At 42.6% G+C, this 17,553-nt stretch overlaps 1 protein-coding gene across 1 annotated transcript in view; it reads right to left on the bottom strand.

The window, feature by feature from the left end:
- LOC140196262 (uncharacterized) overlaps nucleotides 1-17,553 on the bottom strand; it is a 60,877-nt gene that overhangs the window by 18,659 nt on the left and 24,665 nt on the right. Inside the window, exons 17-20 of the mRNA XM_072255161.1 lie at nucleotides 17,027-17,203; nucleotides 15,120-15,296; nucleotides 13,040-13,216; nucleotides 10,157-10,345 (exon numbers count right to left, since the gene is read on the bottom strand). Coding sequence (XP_072111262.1) covers nucleotides 10,157-10,345; nucleotides 13,040-13,216; nucleotides 15,120-15,296; nucleotides 17,027-17,203 — 720 coding nt within the window. The remainder of the gene's footprint in view (nucleotides 1-10,156; nucleotides 10,346-13,039; nucleotides 13,217-15,119; nucleotides 15,297-17,026; nucleotides 17,204-17,553) is intronic.

Consider the following 17,553-nt stretch of genomic DNA (forward strand, 5'->3'; position numbering starts at 1 on the left):
AAATTTGGATGGTAATTTGCCTCCAAGGTGCCAGGGTCCGGGATGTTTCAGATCATGTCCAAGATATCCTGCAGTGGGAGGGAGAACAGCCAGAGGCTGAGGTACATATTGGTACCAATGACATAGGTAGCAAAAGGGAAGAGGTCCTGAAAAAAGACTACAGTGAGTTAGGAAGGAAGTTGAGAAGCAGGACTGCAAAGGTAGTAATCTCGGGATTACTGCCTGTGCCACAGGACAATGAGAATAAGAATAGAATGAGGTGGAGGATAAATGCCTGGCTGAGGGATTGGAGCAGGGGGTGAGGATTCAGATTTCTGGATCATTGGGATCTCCTTTGGGGCGGGTGTGACCTGTACAAAAAGGACGGGTTGCACTTGAGTCCCAGGGGGACCAATATCCTGGCGGGGAGGTTTGCTAAGGCTACTGGGGAGAGTTTAAACTAGAATTGTTGGGGGGTGGGAATTGAACTGAAGAGACTGGGGAAGAGGCAGTTGGCTCACAAATAGTGAAAACTTGTAGACAGTGCAAGAGGGAGGATAGGCAGGTGATGGAGAAGGGACGCGCTCAGTCTGAAGGTTTGAGATGTGTCTATTTTAACGCAAGCAGTGTTGTGAACAAAGCGGATGAGTTCAGAGTGTGGATCAGTACTTGGAGATATGATGTGGTGGTCATTACAGAGACTTGGATGGCTCAGGGACAGGAATGGTTACTTAGAGTGCCAGACTTTAGATGTTTCAGAAAGGACAGGGAGGGAGGCAAAAGAGGTGGGGGCGTGGCACTGTTGATCAGAGATAGTGTCATGGCTGCGGAAAAGGTGGACGCCATGGAGGGATTGTCTACGGAGTCTCTGTGGGTGGAGGTTAGGAACAGGAAGGGGTCAATGAATTTACTGGGTGTTTTTTATAGGCCGCTCACTAGTAACAGGGATATCAAGGAGCAGATAGGGTAACAGATGCTGGAAAGATATAATAATAACAGAGTTGTCGTGATGGGAGATTTTAATTTCCCAAATATTGATTGGTATCTCCCTAGAGCAAGGGGTTTAGATGGGGTGGAGTTTGTTAGATATGCTCAGGAAGGTTTCTTGACACAATATGTAGATAAGCCTACAAGAGGAGAGCCTGTACTTGATTTGGTATTGGGAAATGAACCTGGTCAGGTGTCAGATCTCTCAGTGGGAGAGCATTTTGGAGATAGTGATCATAATTTTATCTCCTTTACAGCAGCATTGGAGAGAGATAGGAACAGACAAGTTAGAAAAGAGTTTGCTTGGAGTAAGGGGAATTATGAGGCTATCAAGCAGGAAATTGGAAGCTTAAATTGGAAACAGATGTTCTCAGGGAACAGTACGGAAGAAATGTGGCAAATGTTCAGGGATATTTGCGTGGAGTTCTGCATAGGTACGTTCCAATGAGACAGGGAAGTTATGGTAGGGTATAGGAACCGTGGTGTACAAAGGCTGTAATAAATCTCTTCAAGAAGAAAAGAAAAGCTTACAAAAGGTTCAGAGAGCTAGGTAATGTTAGAGATCTAGAAGATTATAAGGCTAATAGGAATGAGCTTAAGAGGAAAATTAGGAGAGCCAGAAGGAGCCATGAGAAGGCCTGCAGAATTAAAGAAAACCCCAAGACATTCTACAAGTATGTGAAGAGCAATAGGATAAGACGTGAAAGAATAGGACCAATCAAGTGTGACAGTGGGAAAGTGTGTATGGAACCAGAGGAAATAGCGGAGGTACTTAATGAATACTGTACTTCAGTATTCACTACGGAAAAGGATCTTGGTGATTGTAGTGATGACTTGCAGCAGACTGAAAAGCTTGAGCATGTAGATATTAAGAACGAGAATGTGCTGGAGCTTTTGGATAAGTTTCCCAAACCGGATGTGATGTACCCCAGGATACTGTGGGAGGTGAGGGAGGAAATGCTGAGCCTCTGGTGATGATCTTTGCACATCAATGGGGACATGAGAGGTTCCGGAGGATTGGTGGGTTGCGGATGTTGTTTGTTTATTCAAGAAAGGGAGTAGAGATAGCCCAGGAAATTATAGACCAGTGAGTCTTATCTCAGTGTTTGGTAAGTTGATGGAGAAGATCCTGAGAGGCAGGATTTATAAGCATTTGGAGAGGTAAAATATGATTAGGAATAGTCAGCATGGCTTTATCAAGGGCAGGTCGTGCCTTACGAGCCTGATCGAATTTTTTGAGGATGTGACTAAACATATTGAGGAAGGAAGAGCAGTAGATATAGTGTATATGGAATTCAGCAAGACATTTGATAAGGTAGCCCTTGCAAGGCTTATTGAGAAAGTAAGGAGGCATGGGATCCAAGGGATCTTGCTTTGTGGATCCAGAACTGGCTTGTCCACAGAAGGCAAAGAGGGGTTGTAGGTGAATCATATTCTGCATGGAGGCCGGTCACCAGTAGGGTGCCTCAGGGATCTGTTCTGGGACCCTTACACTTCGTAATTTTTATAAATGACCTGGATGAGGAAGTGGAGGAATGGGTTAGTAAGTTTGCTAATGACACAAAGGTTGGAGGTGTTCTGATTGCTAAATGGACATTGAACCCATGAACACTGGCTCAATATTTTAATCTATATTATTTCTGTTTTTGAACAATTTTTAATCTATTTAATATACATATACTGTAATTGACTTACTTATATATTTATTTTTACTTTTTTCTTCTATATTATGTATTGCATTGAACAGATACCGCTATGTAAGCAAATTTCACGACGAATGCCGGTGATAACAAACCTGATCCTGAACTGACAATGCTCAGACAATCTCTTCAATTCAGCCACATATGTTGAAATAGACTCCCTTTCCTTTTCATTCTGCTTATGAAATCTGAAGTATTCTGCAATCAGCAATGGTTTTGGTTCTAAATGTTCCTACATTACTTTCAGATATCAGCAAAGCTCATTTCAGCTGGTTTGATTCAAGCAATTAAATTTCTCAACAAACTGTATATTCTTCCACCTATTACACTCAGCAAAACTGGCAATTGGTTCTCATTGGCTCATTCTTTTGCTTAAAAATACTGCCCAATTCACTCAATATACGAAATCCAGTTATCTGTTGTGCAATTGAATGTCTGTTTTTCCAAAGTAGCCAACCATTTCTGCTTTTTTATTTATGATTGTTATCACCCGATACTCACTGTTTATGAACTCATAAGTGTGTCTGTTTTTTGTCTTTTTATTAAACTTGACTGTCTCTACCCCTTCTCGAACAAGTACGTGCTACATTGTTTATTTACTCTACTGTTTCTCACTGCACATTTTTTTAACTCAAATATCTCACTGCACTTCAACAGCTAGTCGGTCATCTTGGGTTTGTTTAAAACTTCCTTTTGCCACTGTTACATTTTCTAACTCCAAAACATAAAACTAATCACAAGAAAAACTCAGGGAGACCAAGATAAATGTGTATGGAGTTCATTTTTACTTTAATTAAGGCGTGCACGTATGTTGTGATGGTGCGGTAACATATGCTATTCACGTACTTTTACATATAACCTGTAATGAATCATTTAACCAAATGAGCAACACACTCAAAATGCTGGAGAAACTCAACAAGCCAACCAGCATCTATAGAAAAGAGTACAGTCGGCGTTTTAGGCTGAGACCCTACAGCAGGGCATGAAGTGGAGATAAAAAGTGGGGGGGGTGGGGATGGAGAAACACAAGGTGAGAGGTGAAACTGGGAGGGGGAGGGGTGAAGTAAAGAGCTGGGAAGTTGACTGGTGAAAAAGATACAGGGCTGAAGAAGGGGTAATCTGGTAAGAGAGGACAGCAGGCCATGGAAGAAAGGAAAAGGGGGAGAAGCACCAGGAGGAGGCAACGGGCAGGCAAGGAGACAAGGTGAGAGAGTCATAAGGCAGGTGGCTGGAAACGGATCCAAGTGCAAGATACAGACACTGAAGTACTAGGGACAGGACTAGGATACAGGTTGAGGGCAAGGACATGGACATGAAAACCAGGAACCCGGAACAGGACTGGACAAGAGAGATAGGAGCCTGGGCTTGGACTCCGAGCCAGAGACTGGACAAGGACCCAGTACCTGGGTCTGGCCTCTGGCTCGGACCCCAGAACTAGGCAAGGACGAGGCTTGGCAGGCAGGCAGGACGAGGCTGGAGTCTTCAGGCTTGAGGCTAGAGGCGAGGCTTGGCAGGAGGCTGGAGTCCAGGCTTGAGGCTAGAGGCTAGAGATGAGGCTTGGCAGGAGGCTGGGGTCTTCAGGCTTGAGGCTAGAGGCTAGAGACGAGGCGAGTCTTGGCAGGAGGCAGCAGGCTGGAGTCTTCAGGCTTGAGGCTAGAGGCTAGAGACTTGAGGCGAGTCTTGGCAGGAGGCAGGAGGCTGGAGTCTTCAGGCTTGAGGCTAGAGGCGAGGCTTGGCAGGAGGCTGGAGTCCAGGCTTGAGGCTAGAGGCTAGAGATGAGGCTTGGCAGGAGGCTGGAGTCTTCAGGCTTGAGGCTAGAGGCTAGAGACGAGGCGAGTCTTGGCAGGAGGCAGGAGGCTGGGGTCTTCAGGCTTGAGGCTAGAGGCTAGAGACTTGAGGCGAGTCTTGGCAGGAGGCAGGAGGCTGGAGTCTTCAGGCTTGAGGCTAGAGGCTTGAGACTTGAGGCGAGGCTTGAGGCTAGGCAGGATCCTTCTGGGCAGGGCGTGGTTCACCTGGGCAGGGCGCGGTACTCCTGGGCAGGGCACTGTACACCACCCGACAGAGGCATGGGACAGGAAGGGACAGAACCAACCGCAGGTAACGGCAAGACGGCCTGGCTTACCCGATGGAGGCAAGGGACAGGAAGGGAGCTAGGTACAGGGTGGCTCCAGGACAAGACTGCAGACGAGACGAGGCGAGAATTACCGGCAAGACAAGGCAGGGCTTCAGGCGAGGAAACAGAAGGCAGAGGAAGGGATACAAGGAGTAAGGACAAGAATAATCCACCCCCCCCACGCCCTGGTCTCGGGAGGTATTTATACAGCTAGCCCCAACAGGCATCAGCTGCCTTAATTAGTGCTTAACAGGAACAGAAACAGGGTAGACAGGAAAACCTGGAGCAAGGGTCGATGGACCGGACCATGAACCGGAATATGGACTTCACGGACCAGACCATGACAGAGAGAGGGAAAGGGGGATGGGGAATGGTGGGATGGTGGGGGCTGGGGTCATTACTGGAATTTCCATAAATGCTACCCGGCCTGCTGAGTTCTTCCAGCATTTTGTGTATGTTGCTTGGATTTCCAGCATATGCAGATTTTCTGTTTTTTGTGAGTTAAATGAACAAGATTGTTTCATCAAAGAACGTGCTAAACATAATTAGCTATTGAAGTAAATTAACATTCCAATTAGTGAAGTTAGGGTATTTAAGCAGTGAACAAAAAAAAATATTATTCCCCGTGGCCCAGTCCGCTGGCTCACAACAAACTAACCCAAGGTATGAATAGATGACTATACTCATTTGCTACTACCACACCCTAACCCACATGACAGATTACCATAATAAACACACTATGAAACACCATACAGACAGAAAATAGATGTATGGCTCCTACCTCCCACCTCTAATTATTACACTATAATAATTACAATGACATACTACTAAACTAGGAGACAGGAAACCTTGAAGGATAAACATCTTAACATTTATGCAACTGTCCCATTTCTTCTTTCTTTTTCCAGTCAAGTCATATAAGGGTCATTTAGTCCAAAGGTTACCAGCACATTTCCCAGTACAGAGTGATCTTTACCAACAATCTATCAAGTTAGAAAGTCCAGTCAAAGTCATGAAACTTCTAGAGCTGGAGCTCCTCAAACCTCTGCCTCCTGTGGTAGAAAGATCTTGGTTACAGACCTCTCCAGCCATCTGGTCTTGGTCTTGATGCGCACTTGCCGCACAAATCTTCTTCTGTCTGGAAAGACTTGAATGACTCTTCCCACAATTCATGAGTTTCGACGTGCTGTGTCATCAGTCATCAACTATGACCCCGGGAGGAAATTCTGTTTTACATCTAACCATTTCTGACATTTCTATAACTTTGGTGAATACTGCTTGACCCAGTATTTCCAAAATGATTTTTGACATGTCGTGGACCTGCTTCCGTCTACAATGAGCTTAAATGTCTTCTTTTTGGTACTCCCCTGGTGGTAAGGCTGGTGAGGTCTTCAGATGCAAAAGACGGTTGAATTTTAGTGCTTCCGAATCAATGGGATTGGAGGATGCTTTAGTCACTGTAAAACCATTGATAATAGCCTCTACTTCACAAAGGACTTGTGGAAACACTTTTTGTCAAGATTCTGTACTTTCTGGGTGGAACTGAGGACCTTTCACACAGATCTGATCAATCTTTCCCATGTTCATCCATGATGTGAACCAGTCGGTGGGGGGGGGAGGTTAAAATTCCACTTAATTCCTTTTTGAAGATATACATCTCTGATCCATGAAGGAGTCCACTTTTCAATGGTTTCTTGCACTCATGCTCATCTCCTACAATGTTTGTCGCATTATCAGAAACCTGTCCTTGCCTTGCTAGAAAGCATTGAAGTGCATTGACAAAGAGATCTGTGTCTAAATAAGATACCACTTTAATATGAACATCTCGTATAGATAGACAAGTAAATATGACCCCATACCTTTCAAAGTTCGAAGTAAAGTTTATGATCAAAGTACATATATGTCTCCATATACAGCCCTGAGATTCACTGTCTTGTGGACATTCACAGGAAATTTATAGAATAATAATTATAATAGCATCAATGAAAGATCAACCAGAATGCAAAAGACAACAAACTGTGCAAATGAAAATATAAATAAATAGCAATAAATAACAAGACCATGAGATAATGAGATAAAGAGTCTTTGAAAGTGAGAAGTTGAGTGCAATTATCCCTTTTTATTCAAGAGCCTGCTGGTTGAGCAGTAGTAACTGTTCTTGAACCTGGTGGTGTGAGTCCTGAGACTCTTGTACCTTTTACCTGAAAGCAGCAGCAAGAAAAGAGCATTACCTGTGTGGTGGGGATATCTGGTGATAGACGTTGCTCTCCTACAACAGTGTTTCAAGTGGATGTAGTCAAAGGGTGGAAAGGTTTTACTGAAGATGTACTGGGCTGAATCCATTATTTTATTTAGGATTTTCCGTTCAACGGACCTCCTTCACTGTACTCCTGCTCTTCACCTCAAAAAGTACAAAATAGTCCACTCCAACATGAGTAAACACAGGTTCACTGGAGAGGCCCTGTCCAGAAATAGACCGCCATGTGCTGCCATCCTGGAATTGCGTGCAACCTTTAATAAACAACACACTTAGACAGGATTCTTCTTGTAGCTGTACAAGTACCAGGAATCCAGTAGTTTTGGTGCAACCTGGATAACAAGGTAGTTACAGTCACCATGTCCCACCTCTTGATGTACATACCTCAGAACGAGGTATAGCAGCATGTTGAGTACATGGCTGCCCTAGTAAGCCATCCACCAACTTGCAAGATACCATATGCAAATATTGGATTGAGTTTGAAAATATGGCTGTTCCTTTTCACCCTTCCTCTGCTTTGAAAACTTGGGAATTCATGTGAAAAACTTTTTCTTTGGCCAAACACACTGATCTCCATTTCAGCCTTTCTAAGCTCTTCCACTGAGAGACAATTTCGGCTGATCTAACCTTTGGCCTTCTCAATCTCTTTCTCCAAAGAATACCCTTGTTGGTCTTCATCCAAGTCAGACTGAGCACGAGTGATGTTCAGTTACTTCCTCCTCCATCTGATCCAAGTAATCTTGAGGGCAGTGTGGTAACTAGCCGTGAATTTGATGAAGTACTGAGTTTCCATGCGGGTGTAGAAGGCAGCACTAATGCAGATGGTGATGTTGCAGAGAAAGAGTTGGGGAGTAATGCTAGAGTGACTCTTGTTTTGAAATGCTTAGTGTATCTGGAAACTTTGTTCTTCCCCAGTCAATCACGGAGGCTGGCAGACAATAGGTGGACCCAGGTGAGGAGGGAGATTTTGAGCAGATAGAGTCAAGTGGGGGAGGAACAGAGTCTGAGAGTGAAGCAGCTGGTGGTTGATAGCTAGAAATGAAGAAGGAGCAAAAAAAATGGGGCAGACTGGGGCAGGGGAGGGTAGAGTTACAGGCACATTATAAACAGCTTATAGCTTTGTCAGAGACTCTTCTATCGATTTCCCTCTTTCCTTTTGAAGGCCTAGAGAATAGAGGGCAGACCACTGATAAAACAGAACCAAAAAAAAATGAGCTTTAGAGTCATACAGTATAAAAACAAGTTCTTCAGCCCACTCCAGCAGGTGAATGCAACCATCAAATACTAATCCCTTTTTCCAGCACTCAATCTGCAGTCTTTTCTGCCATGAAGATTCAAGTGCTAATCTAAAAGCTTGCTGGATGTTGTAAGAGTACCTGCCTCCAGCAGCCCCTCAGGCAATATGTTCCCTATTCAACCATTCTTTGACTTTTGATTAATAACATCTCTGTTAAGGGGAATGCTTCTCAGTATCTGTCCCATCCATGCCATTCATAATTTTATGAAATTCTATCCGTAGTCTCTTCAGCTTTCTGAATGTCAGGATTCTGGATCACCAGCCTTCAACGCCACAGATCTAGCCCACAGGAGACTGTGAATCTCCTGGTTCATCCAAGGCTTCTGGTTTGGAAAAACTTGGTATTTTCTTGGAGGCACATAATCATCCACCCAGGTCTTGATGAAGTCAGTGATGGGTCAGTGATGGCATATTCATTCAGATCCAAACTGAATCACTGAATGTAGTCCAGTTCACCAATTCAAAGCAGAACTGTAAACTGTCCTCTGCCTCCCTTGAAGTTACTTGTGCGATTTTTGCCACCTCTCCTGTGGTCCTCAGTCTCTGCCACTACACTGGCAGGAAAAGTACAGAGAGGTGATGGGGCTTGCGAATGTGCGGGCAGAGGATGGCATGATAAACGTTCCTGTGGGTGATGTAACAGAGCTGGCTTCTCTGACTGGGTTCTCCCACAATGATGGGAAGACATTTTCATGACTCCTGATCATCTTAATCAATGCTACCTATATATCCCCTTTAATCCTTCAATCCAGATAAAGAATATTGTCCGGAAGTGTGACTCTTTCCCTCTAGATGCTGCCTGAATGGTCGTGCTAATGATCAGATCTATTTTTTTCCCCTCTGAATGCAAAAATATGCACATCACAAAGTATCCTTTCTTACTAATTTCTTTAGTTGTCAAACTAAATCAAGTTGACGTAACTGAGCTTATTCATGATAGACTTGTGCTAGGGCCTGAATTCTAGATACTTAATAAAAAAAGGCTTCTATGGTTATTGAATCGACAGCATCTGTTGTTTCAGTTGTCTGAGGTGTAGCCAAGCTGTGTGTGATTAGGGCTGTTGTTGAGGTTGAAGTGGAAGGCACTGCAGCTGAAGGCTGAGTTGATGTTGAAGTTGTATCAGGAGGGGTAATTATTGTTGTCTCTGTTGTAGTAAATGTATTCAAACACAGGTACTGAGCTTATTCATGAGAGACATGTGCTAGGGGCCGATGTGTAGCTACATGATAAAATTAAAGCACTCACAATGCAACATAGCATGAAATGATAGGCTTTTCTTGGGCTTTATTGTCAATACATCATCACCTGAGCTATATCATAGAACTACTGAACACATCACTCTGTAATAATGCCTTTAAGCGATATACAATAAGGTGGTAGGAACTAGAGATGCCTCTTGGAAAGAACGTGGAGAAAAAGAATAGGAACAGGAGTAAAAATTTAGTAGGTGCAATGGTTTATTTTCAACAGGTGGAGATGTATAGGAGTATTTGAAACAACAGATGAGTCAAAGCAGGCATAGTTGCTACAGCAGGAATGCTTGTGCTAGGATTAGTTGTGAGTAGACCGTGCGCAGGAACAATTGTGATACAGCAATAAAAACACCCTTGAGACTAAAAATGACAAACATGAAACACTCACTGTTCACCTTTCCACTTGTCCTTCCTGAGGCGGCAAATGTTTCCATTCCCAGCTTAGATCAATGTTTTCACTCTCCAAATGACCCATGAGTTTCAATCGATTTGATCTCCAAGTTAGTTTCTTTACATAGCAAGGAAAAAGACAATGCACGTTGCTGATAGCCAAAGCCTTTTATACTTACCACCACTCAGGGTTGTGAAACTGCTAGAAGATGAAAATGGTGTTGTTTCTGTTGTTAGATGTGTAGTCGAGCTCTCTGTGGTTTCGGCTGTTGTTGGTATGCTTGTCTCAGACGTGAATGGTATCGTAGTCGATGACTGAATTGATGTTAAAGTATCGGGACTAGTTGTAATAGCATCAGCTGTTGTAGCTGCAGTAAGGACACAGATACTCAGGATGAAGAAAAGCATGAGATTAAACGTCTTGTTTCCTGTTCGCACATAAATGAAAGGCTTACCACTTGAGGAACATCTGGCAGCTCTTGGGCTGAATTCCCTGAAGTTCAGGAGAATGAGCGGAAGATCTCATAGAAACATTCCGAATGTTAAAAGGCCTGAACAGATTAGGTATGGCAACGTTATTCCCAATGTTAAGGGAGTCTAAGACAAGAAGGCACGACTTCAGGATTGAAGGACGTCCAGTCAGAACAGAGATGTGGAGAAAATACTTTAGTCAGAGCGTGGTAAATCTGTGGAATTAGTTGCCTCGAGCAGCTGTGGAGGCCAATACTTTGGGTGTATTTAAGGCAGTGATAGATGGGTTCTCGATTAGCTGGGATATCAAGGGGTATGGGGAGAAGGCAGGGGAGTGGGAATGACTGGAAGAATTGGATCAGCCCATGATTGAATGGCGGAGCAGTCTAGATGGCCCAAATGGCCTACCTCTGCTCCTATATCTTATGGTCTTATAAAGTATAAGCAAATTATTTCTAGGAAACAATACTTTTTGAAATCATGGCTTTTGAAGTCAATCTGCATTAGTGCCTTTTCACAATTAACTCTGGGTGGTAGATACCAGAAAGCCTTGTTCAGGCATTGATTCAAGAACAAGAGTGGAGAATGAAATACTTGAGAAATTAATTGGTGCATCAGCATTAGTTTCTGCAGCATTAAATGGAAGGAAAATTTGACACAGTTTGCTACAGAAGTAGTCGTAACAGGAGCAGTTTCTGCACCAGGGTGTTAATGGTAGGTGTAGTGGTGAGAATGTCTTGTATGGGGGTAGGCACAACTTCAGACTGTAGGTCATGATGAATCATTCACTGATTCTTTCTCCATGTATTCTGCCCAGGGCACCAAATGTTTTCATCAGCCTCTGATGTTATTTCTGATGCATATAGCTTCACCCGCCCTGTGGGAGGATCATGTACAATCATCTTGATCTCCATTTTATTGCTTCCATAGCAATGAGAAACTACAATGCACATTGTACACTGGACATAGCCTTGGATACTTAGAAACTTCTATGGTTATTGAATTGAAGCATCTGTTGTTTCAGTTGTTTGAGGTGTAGCCAAGCTCTGTGTGATTGGGGCTGTTGTTGAGGTTGAAGTGGAAGGCACTGCAGCTGATGGCTGAGTTGATGTTGAAGTTCTATGAGGAGGGGTAATTATTGTGTCTCTATTGTAGTAACTGCATTCAAACACAGGTACTCAGGGTGGAAGAAAACATGAAAGGTAAACCTTTGCTTCTTATTCACTCACAACGTGTCCACAAGCAATAAATGGTAGAAAACTCTAGCAAACAATATGTTTAGAAGTTAGGGCTTCTGATGTTTTATTCAAATAGATTCCTGATGAAGGGTCTTGGCCTGGAAACATCTATTCTTTATTCCAATCCATAGATACTGCTTGACCTGCTGAGTTCTTTCAGTGTTTTGTGTGTGCTACTCTGGTTTTCCAGAATCTGCAGAATCTCGTGTTTGTAGTATGCAAACAACCTTTCCTAGCTGTGTTTGTTTATACTGGAGACGTACTGGGATTAATAGTTGTTGCTTCACAAATAATCCAAACATTGAGAGTGGAATGTTGCATGAAATTTCTTCATTTACCACACATAAGCAAGAGAAGTATATCATTTATTGACAGCACAGGTCACACTGTACAGATGGCTTTACTTAGTCAACACTATGACACAAATTTCGGGGAAACAATGCTTTCTGAAGTCAAGGCTTTTGATTATTTTATTCAGGAATGTTTTCACTAAGAGAAATGTGTACAGTGTTCCTGTGACATGTGTAGCAGAAATAAGAACAGCTGATAATTGTACAGATGATGAAGCAATGAGTGCATAGGCATTAGCGGCATCAGGCATTGATCAACAGACATACATACAGCAGCGATACATGTGACAGAAATGATTTAAATAGGGATATTTGGATCAGCAGAATTTCTACAAAGAACAAACAATCACCGTTTTCTCAATATTTACCTTCCAAGTGGATCATCAGCTAGGGTAGACCTGTGTTACTCGCTGAAGTAACAATGACAAAGGAAAGTGAACAGAAGTGCCTGGAATCTGGAGCAAAACTTCAAACAACTACAAGAGCACCTTGCTCTTTCCAGTGCAAATGTAGGATCTAGGCCTGATCAGTTTGCTGTCCTTTCCCATTAACAAAAGCTGGTCAACTGACCGTGTGAATGCTGCACACCCCTGCTTGATTACAATGAAGAAAATAAAACAAATTCCAAAATTCCCATTTCTGTCTAATTTTTTTAGTTGTAAGATATCAAGTCGTTTTCATAGCTGTAGAAGTTCATGGTGGAGATGCATTGGGAACAATGGTTGTAGCAGCAGAAAAATCCCAGACACTTGAAATGGGGTGTTTCATGCATCAGTTGTGCATTCTTCCACATTACCCAGAGTACATGAAGAGAACAAGTTATCACCAAGATGCAAGAAACCAGAGTCTCTTCAATAGAGACATTAGCTGGTGTATCAGTATTAGTTTCAGCAGAAGGACACAAAAGGAAAGATTGAAACAGCAATTGCAACAGGAGTACTTCGAGCAGGAGCAGTGGCTGTATCAGAGTATGAATGGATCAGGCAGAGCCTTGGATACTTACAGAGCTCTGATGTGGAGCTTGGAGCAGTTGTTATCAGTGTACCTGATTCACTTGTTCGATCTGTGGTTGAACTCTGTGTTGTTGAGGCTGGTGTCGATGTGCTTGCTGTCTCTGCAGTGGTTGGTAAGGCTGTTGAAGTTGTAGTAGGAGGAGGAGTTGTAATAGGCCCTTCTGTAGCTGTATTCAAACACAGACACTTAGGATCTGAGAAATCATTAAACAATCTCTTCTATACACTGAGTGGAAACCCACCTCCGTGCCAGTCTCCGGGTTTTAGATGTCTAGATTTTCCAGAGTGTGGATTGTTGATTCTGTCCCTTTAAACATTCTAGCCAACTATTCTAATTGGCAGCATGATTTAGCTGAACATGGTTCCCTGTTCAATCGTCAGCTCAGCTTTGCTTCAGTCTGCGATTGTAGTGACGATTGCTCTCTCATTTGGATTATACCCTTGTCTTGGCAGTGTCTCATCTCCCAGCTACTCCAGAACTCTGTTCCCAACTCAATCCAAAAAGTATCTGGTTCTATTCTTTAATACTCCAGCATCATCCTGCTCTCCACCTCTTGACACACAATTACAGTGTGTGGTCAAAAATATATGAAACAATGATTTTCATCTTTTTATTCATAATTGTTTACACCAAGAGAAATGTAGACGTTGTATCTGTGAGGGATGTCGCAGCTATAGGAGAGGCTGAAAATGGTGCAGGTGAAACAGCAATGTGTGTGTAAAAATTGTTGTATCCAGCAAAGATTAGCACACATGCTTGGAGCAGTAGTGGTTGGAAATTGTTTGGTGAATACGGGAACCATGGATGAGCAGAAATTACAAAAGAAACAGGGGATTGCAATTTTTGGTTTGTTTGCATTTTCCTTCCAAATGGACCATCAGCGTTACAGCTCTGCGTTAGTTAAAGTAACATTGAGAAAGGAAAGTTGATACAAGAGGCAATGGATGATGAATCTGCAGCAAGACATCAAACACCTGAAGGAACTGACTTCCTCCTCTCAGGTATTTTCAGTTCATATGAATCATCCTGACCTGTACTGTTTACTGTCTGGTCATTAGAACAAACATTGGTTGAGTAACTGTGTGAATGATGCACATTCTGTCATGCTTTCAATGAAGAAAACACGAATTACAAATGCTGTCTCTGACTAATTCTATGCTTGTTGAACAACCAATAGATTTCATAGCTGTGGTAACTCATGGGGGAGATGCAGTTGGAGGAATGGTTAGAGCTCCCTTAAAAACTATGACACTTGGAATGGGGTGTCACAGTAAATTGAAAAGATTTCTTCCACTTCACAAATGTAACACAGACAAGAGAATAATAGAAGTTATTGAGAGAAAGGCTTTTCTCAGTTACCATTGGGAGGTTTAAATCTGCCACCACAAAACAATAAATTCGGGCGCAGTCTCCATAAATATTCTAGCCCACTATGCTAATCGGGGTCATGTTTAGCTGTCAAGATTTGGATATTTAAAGAGCATCTGAACTCAGATTCAGTCTGTCGTCAGCTCAACTTTGGTTCACTCACCAACTGCAGTTACGTTGCTCACTCGATTGGAATCTAGACTATTCTTTTCAGATTCTCGTCTACCAGCTACTCCAGAACAGTGTTCTTGACTCTGTCTCAAAATCTTCTATCGGTTCTATTCTTGGATACTTTAGCGATTGGGTCCTGACTATCCTGACCTACACCTCTCATCACACACGCACACAATGTGTAGGAAAGGAATACATGGCAGAACTTTCTGCGAAGCAATGATTTCTGAGGTCAATGATTTTCATCATTTCATTCAAAATTGCTTACTCCAAGGAAATATACACGTTGTATCTCTGAAGGATTTAGAAGCAGCAGGAAATGGTGCAGGTGAAACTGCAATAGGGGTGTAAGGATTAGTTGTATCAATGAAGATCAGCAGATATACTTGCAGCAGTACTGGTGGAAAATTGTTTGATTAAAATGGAAACAGCATATCAGCAGAATTTACAAAAGGAGCAGATGTTTGCACATTTTGATTTTGGTCAGAATTTGCCTTCAGAATGGATCAGGCAGAGCCTTGGATACTTACAGAGCACTGGTGTGGAGCCTGGAGCAGTTGTTATCAGTGTACTTGATTCACTTGTTAGATCTGTGGTCGAACTCTGTGTTGTTGACGCTGGTGTCGATGTTTTTGTTGTCTCTGCAGTGATTGGTAATGCTGTTGAAGTTGTAGTAGGAGCAGGAGTTGTAATAGGCCCTGTTGTTGCTGTATTCAAACACAGACACTTAGGATCTAAGAAATCATTAAACAAATACCATTGTCTCTTCTATGCACTGAGTGGAAACACACCCCCGTGCCAGTCTCGGAGGTTTTAGATGCTTAGATTCTCCAGAGTGTGGATTGTTGATTCTGTCCTTTTAAATATTCTACCGACTATTTTAATTGGCAGCATGATTTAGCTGCCAAGATTCAGAAATATGAAACGCACATCAACTCTGGTTCCCTGTTCAATCGTCAGGTCAGCTTTGCTTCAGTCTGCGATTGTAGTGATGATTGCTCTCTCATTTGGATTCTACCCTTGTCTTGGCAGATTCTCATCTCTCAGCTACTCCAGAACTCTGTTCTCAACTCAATCTCAAAAAAGTATCTGGTTCTATTCTTCAATGCTCCAGCACCATCCTGCTCTCCACCTCTTGACACACAGTCACAGTGTGTGTTCAAAAATATATGAAATTCAGCTTTGCAGGGAACAATGATTTTCATTTTTTTATTCATAATTTTTTACACCAAGAGAAATGTATACGTTGTATCTGTGAGGGATGTCGCAGCAATAGGAGAAGCTGAAAATGGTGCAGGTGAAACAGCAAAGTGTGTGTAAAAATTGTATCTGGCAAAGATCAGCAGACATTCTTGGAGCAGTACTGGTTGGAAGTTGTTTGGTGAATATGGAACCATAGATGAGCAGAAATTACAAAAGGAACAGATGATTGCAATTTTTGGTTTGTTTGAATTTACCTTCCAAATGGATCATCAGCGTTACTTCTCTGCGTTACATTCGAAGGTAACATTGAGAAAGGAAAGTTGATACAAGAAACGATGGATTATGAAACTGCAGCAATACATCAAACACCTGAAGGAACTGACTTCCTCCCCTCAGCTATTTTCAGTTCATATGAATCATCCTGACCTGTACTGTTTACTGTCAGGTCGTTAGAACAAACGTTGGTTGAGTAACAGTGTGAATGATGCACATTCTGTCACGCTTTCAATGAAGAAAACACCAATTGCAAATGTCGTTTCTGACTAATTCTATGCTTGTTGAAAAACCAATAGATTTCATAGCTGTGGTAATTCATGGGGGAGATGCAGTTGGAGGAATGGTTGGAGCTTCCTTACAAAACCATGACACTTGGAATGGGGTGTCACAGTAAATTGAAAAGATTTCTTCCACTTCACAAATGTGACACAGACAAGAGAATAATAGAAGTTATTGAGAGAAAGGCTTTTCTCAGTTACCACTGGGAGGTTTAAATCTGCCACCACAAAACAATAAATTTCATGAGATATGCCAGTGATATTCAACCTGATTGTACTTCTGCTTCTAAATCTGAGGTGAATGGAGTTTGAAAGAGCAGGAATTGCAACAGCAGTATTTATAACAGGAGCAGTTGCTGTACCGGAGTGTTAATGGTAGGTGTAGTGGAGACTAACTCTGGTACAGGAGTCGCTGCGATTGCAGAAGTTATAACATTGTCTCAGACGACAGGTCAGGGACATGAAATATTCAGCGATTCTCTTTCCCTGTGTTCTGTCTGCGCAGCTAAAAAACAGCATCAGTGTCTATTCACCATAATGATTGTTTATTTAATCCAGATATATCCACTCTACTAATGACAGAATGAGATTAAATCCACCTGATCCGTTTACAGATCTCTGTTTACAGATCAATGAGGAATACATTGCAAATCACCATGGGCAGAGCTTTGGATACTTACAGAGCTCTGGTGTGGAGCTTGGAGCAGTTGTTATCAGTGTACTTGATCCACTTGTTCGATCTGTGGTCGAACTCTGTGTCATTGAGGCTGGTGTCGATGTGCTTGTTGTCTCTGAAGTGGTTGGTAATGCTGTTGAAGTTGTAGTAGGAGGAGGAGTTGAAACTGGCCCTGTTGTTGCTGCATTCAAGCACAAACATCTAAGATATCATTAAACAATTACCATTGTTTCTTCCTCATACCGTTTATGTACACATCTGATCTCGATAGACCCCCAGTTTTAGATGTTTTGATTCTCCGGAGTGTGGATCACTGGCGCAGTCTCTTTAAATATTCTAGCCCACTATGCTATTCGGAGTCATGTTTAGCTGCCAAGATTTGGATATTTAAAGAGCATCTGAACTCAGGTTCAGTCTGTCGTCAGCTCAACTTTGGTTCACTCACCGACTGCAGTTACGTTGCTCACTCGATTGGAATCTAGACTATTCTTGACAGGTTCTCGACTACCAGCTACTCCAGTACAGTGCTCT

This window comes from Mobula birostris, chromosome 4 (assembly GCF_030028105.1).
Source record: "Mobula birostris isolate sMobBir1 chromosome 4, sMobBir1.hap1, whole genome shotgun sequence".
Taxonomy (NCBI): domain Eukaryota; kingdom Metazoa; phylum Chordata; class Chondrichthyes; order Myliobatiformes; family Myliobatidae; genus Mobula; species Mobula birostris.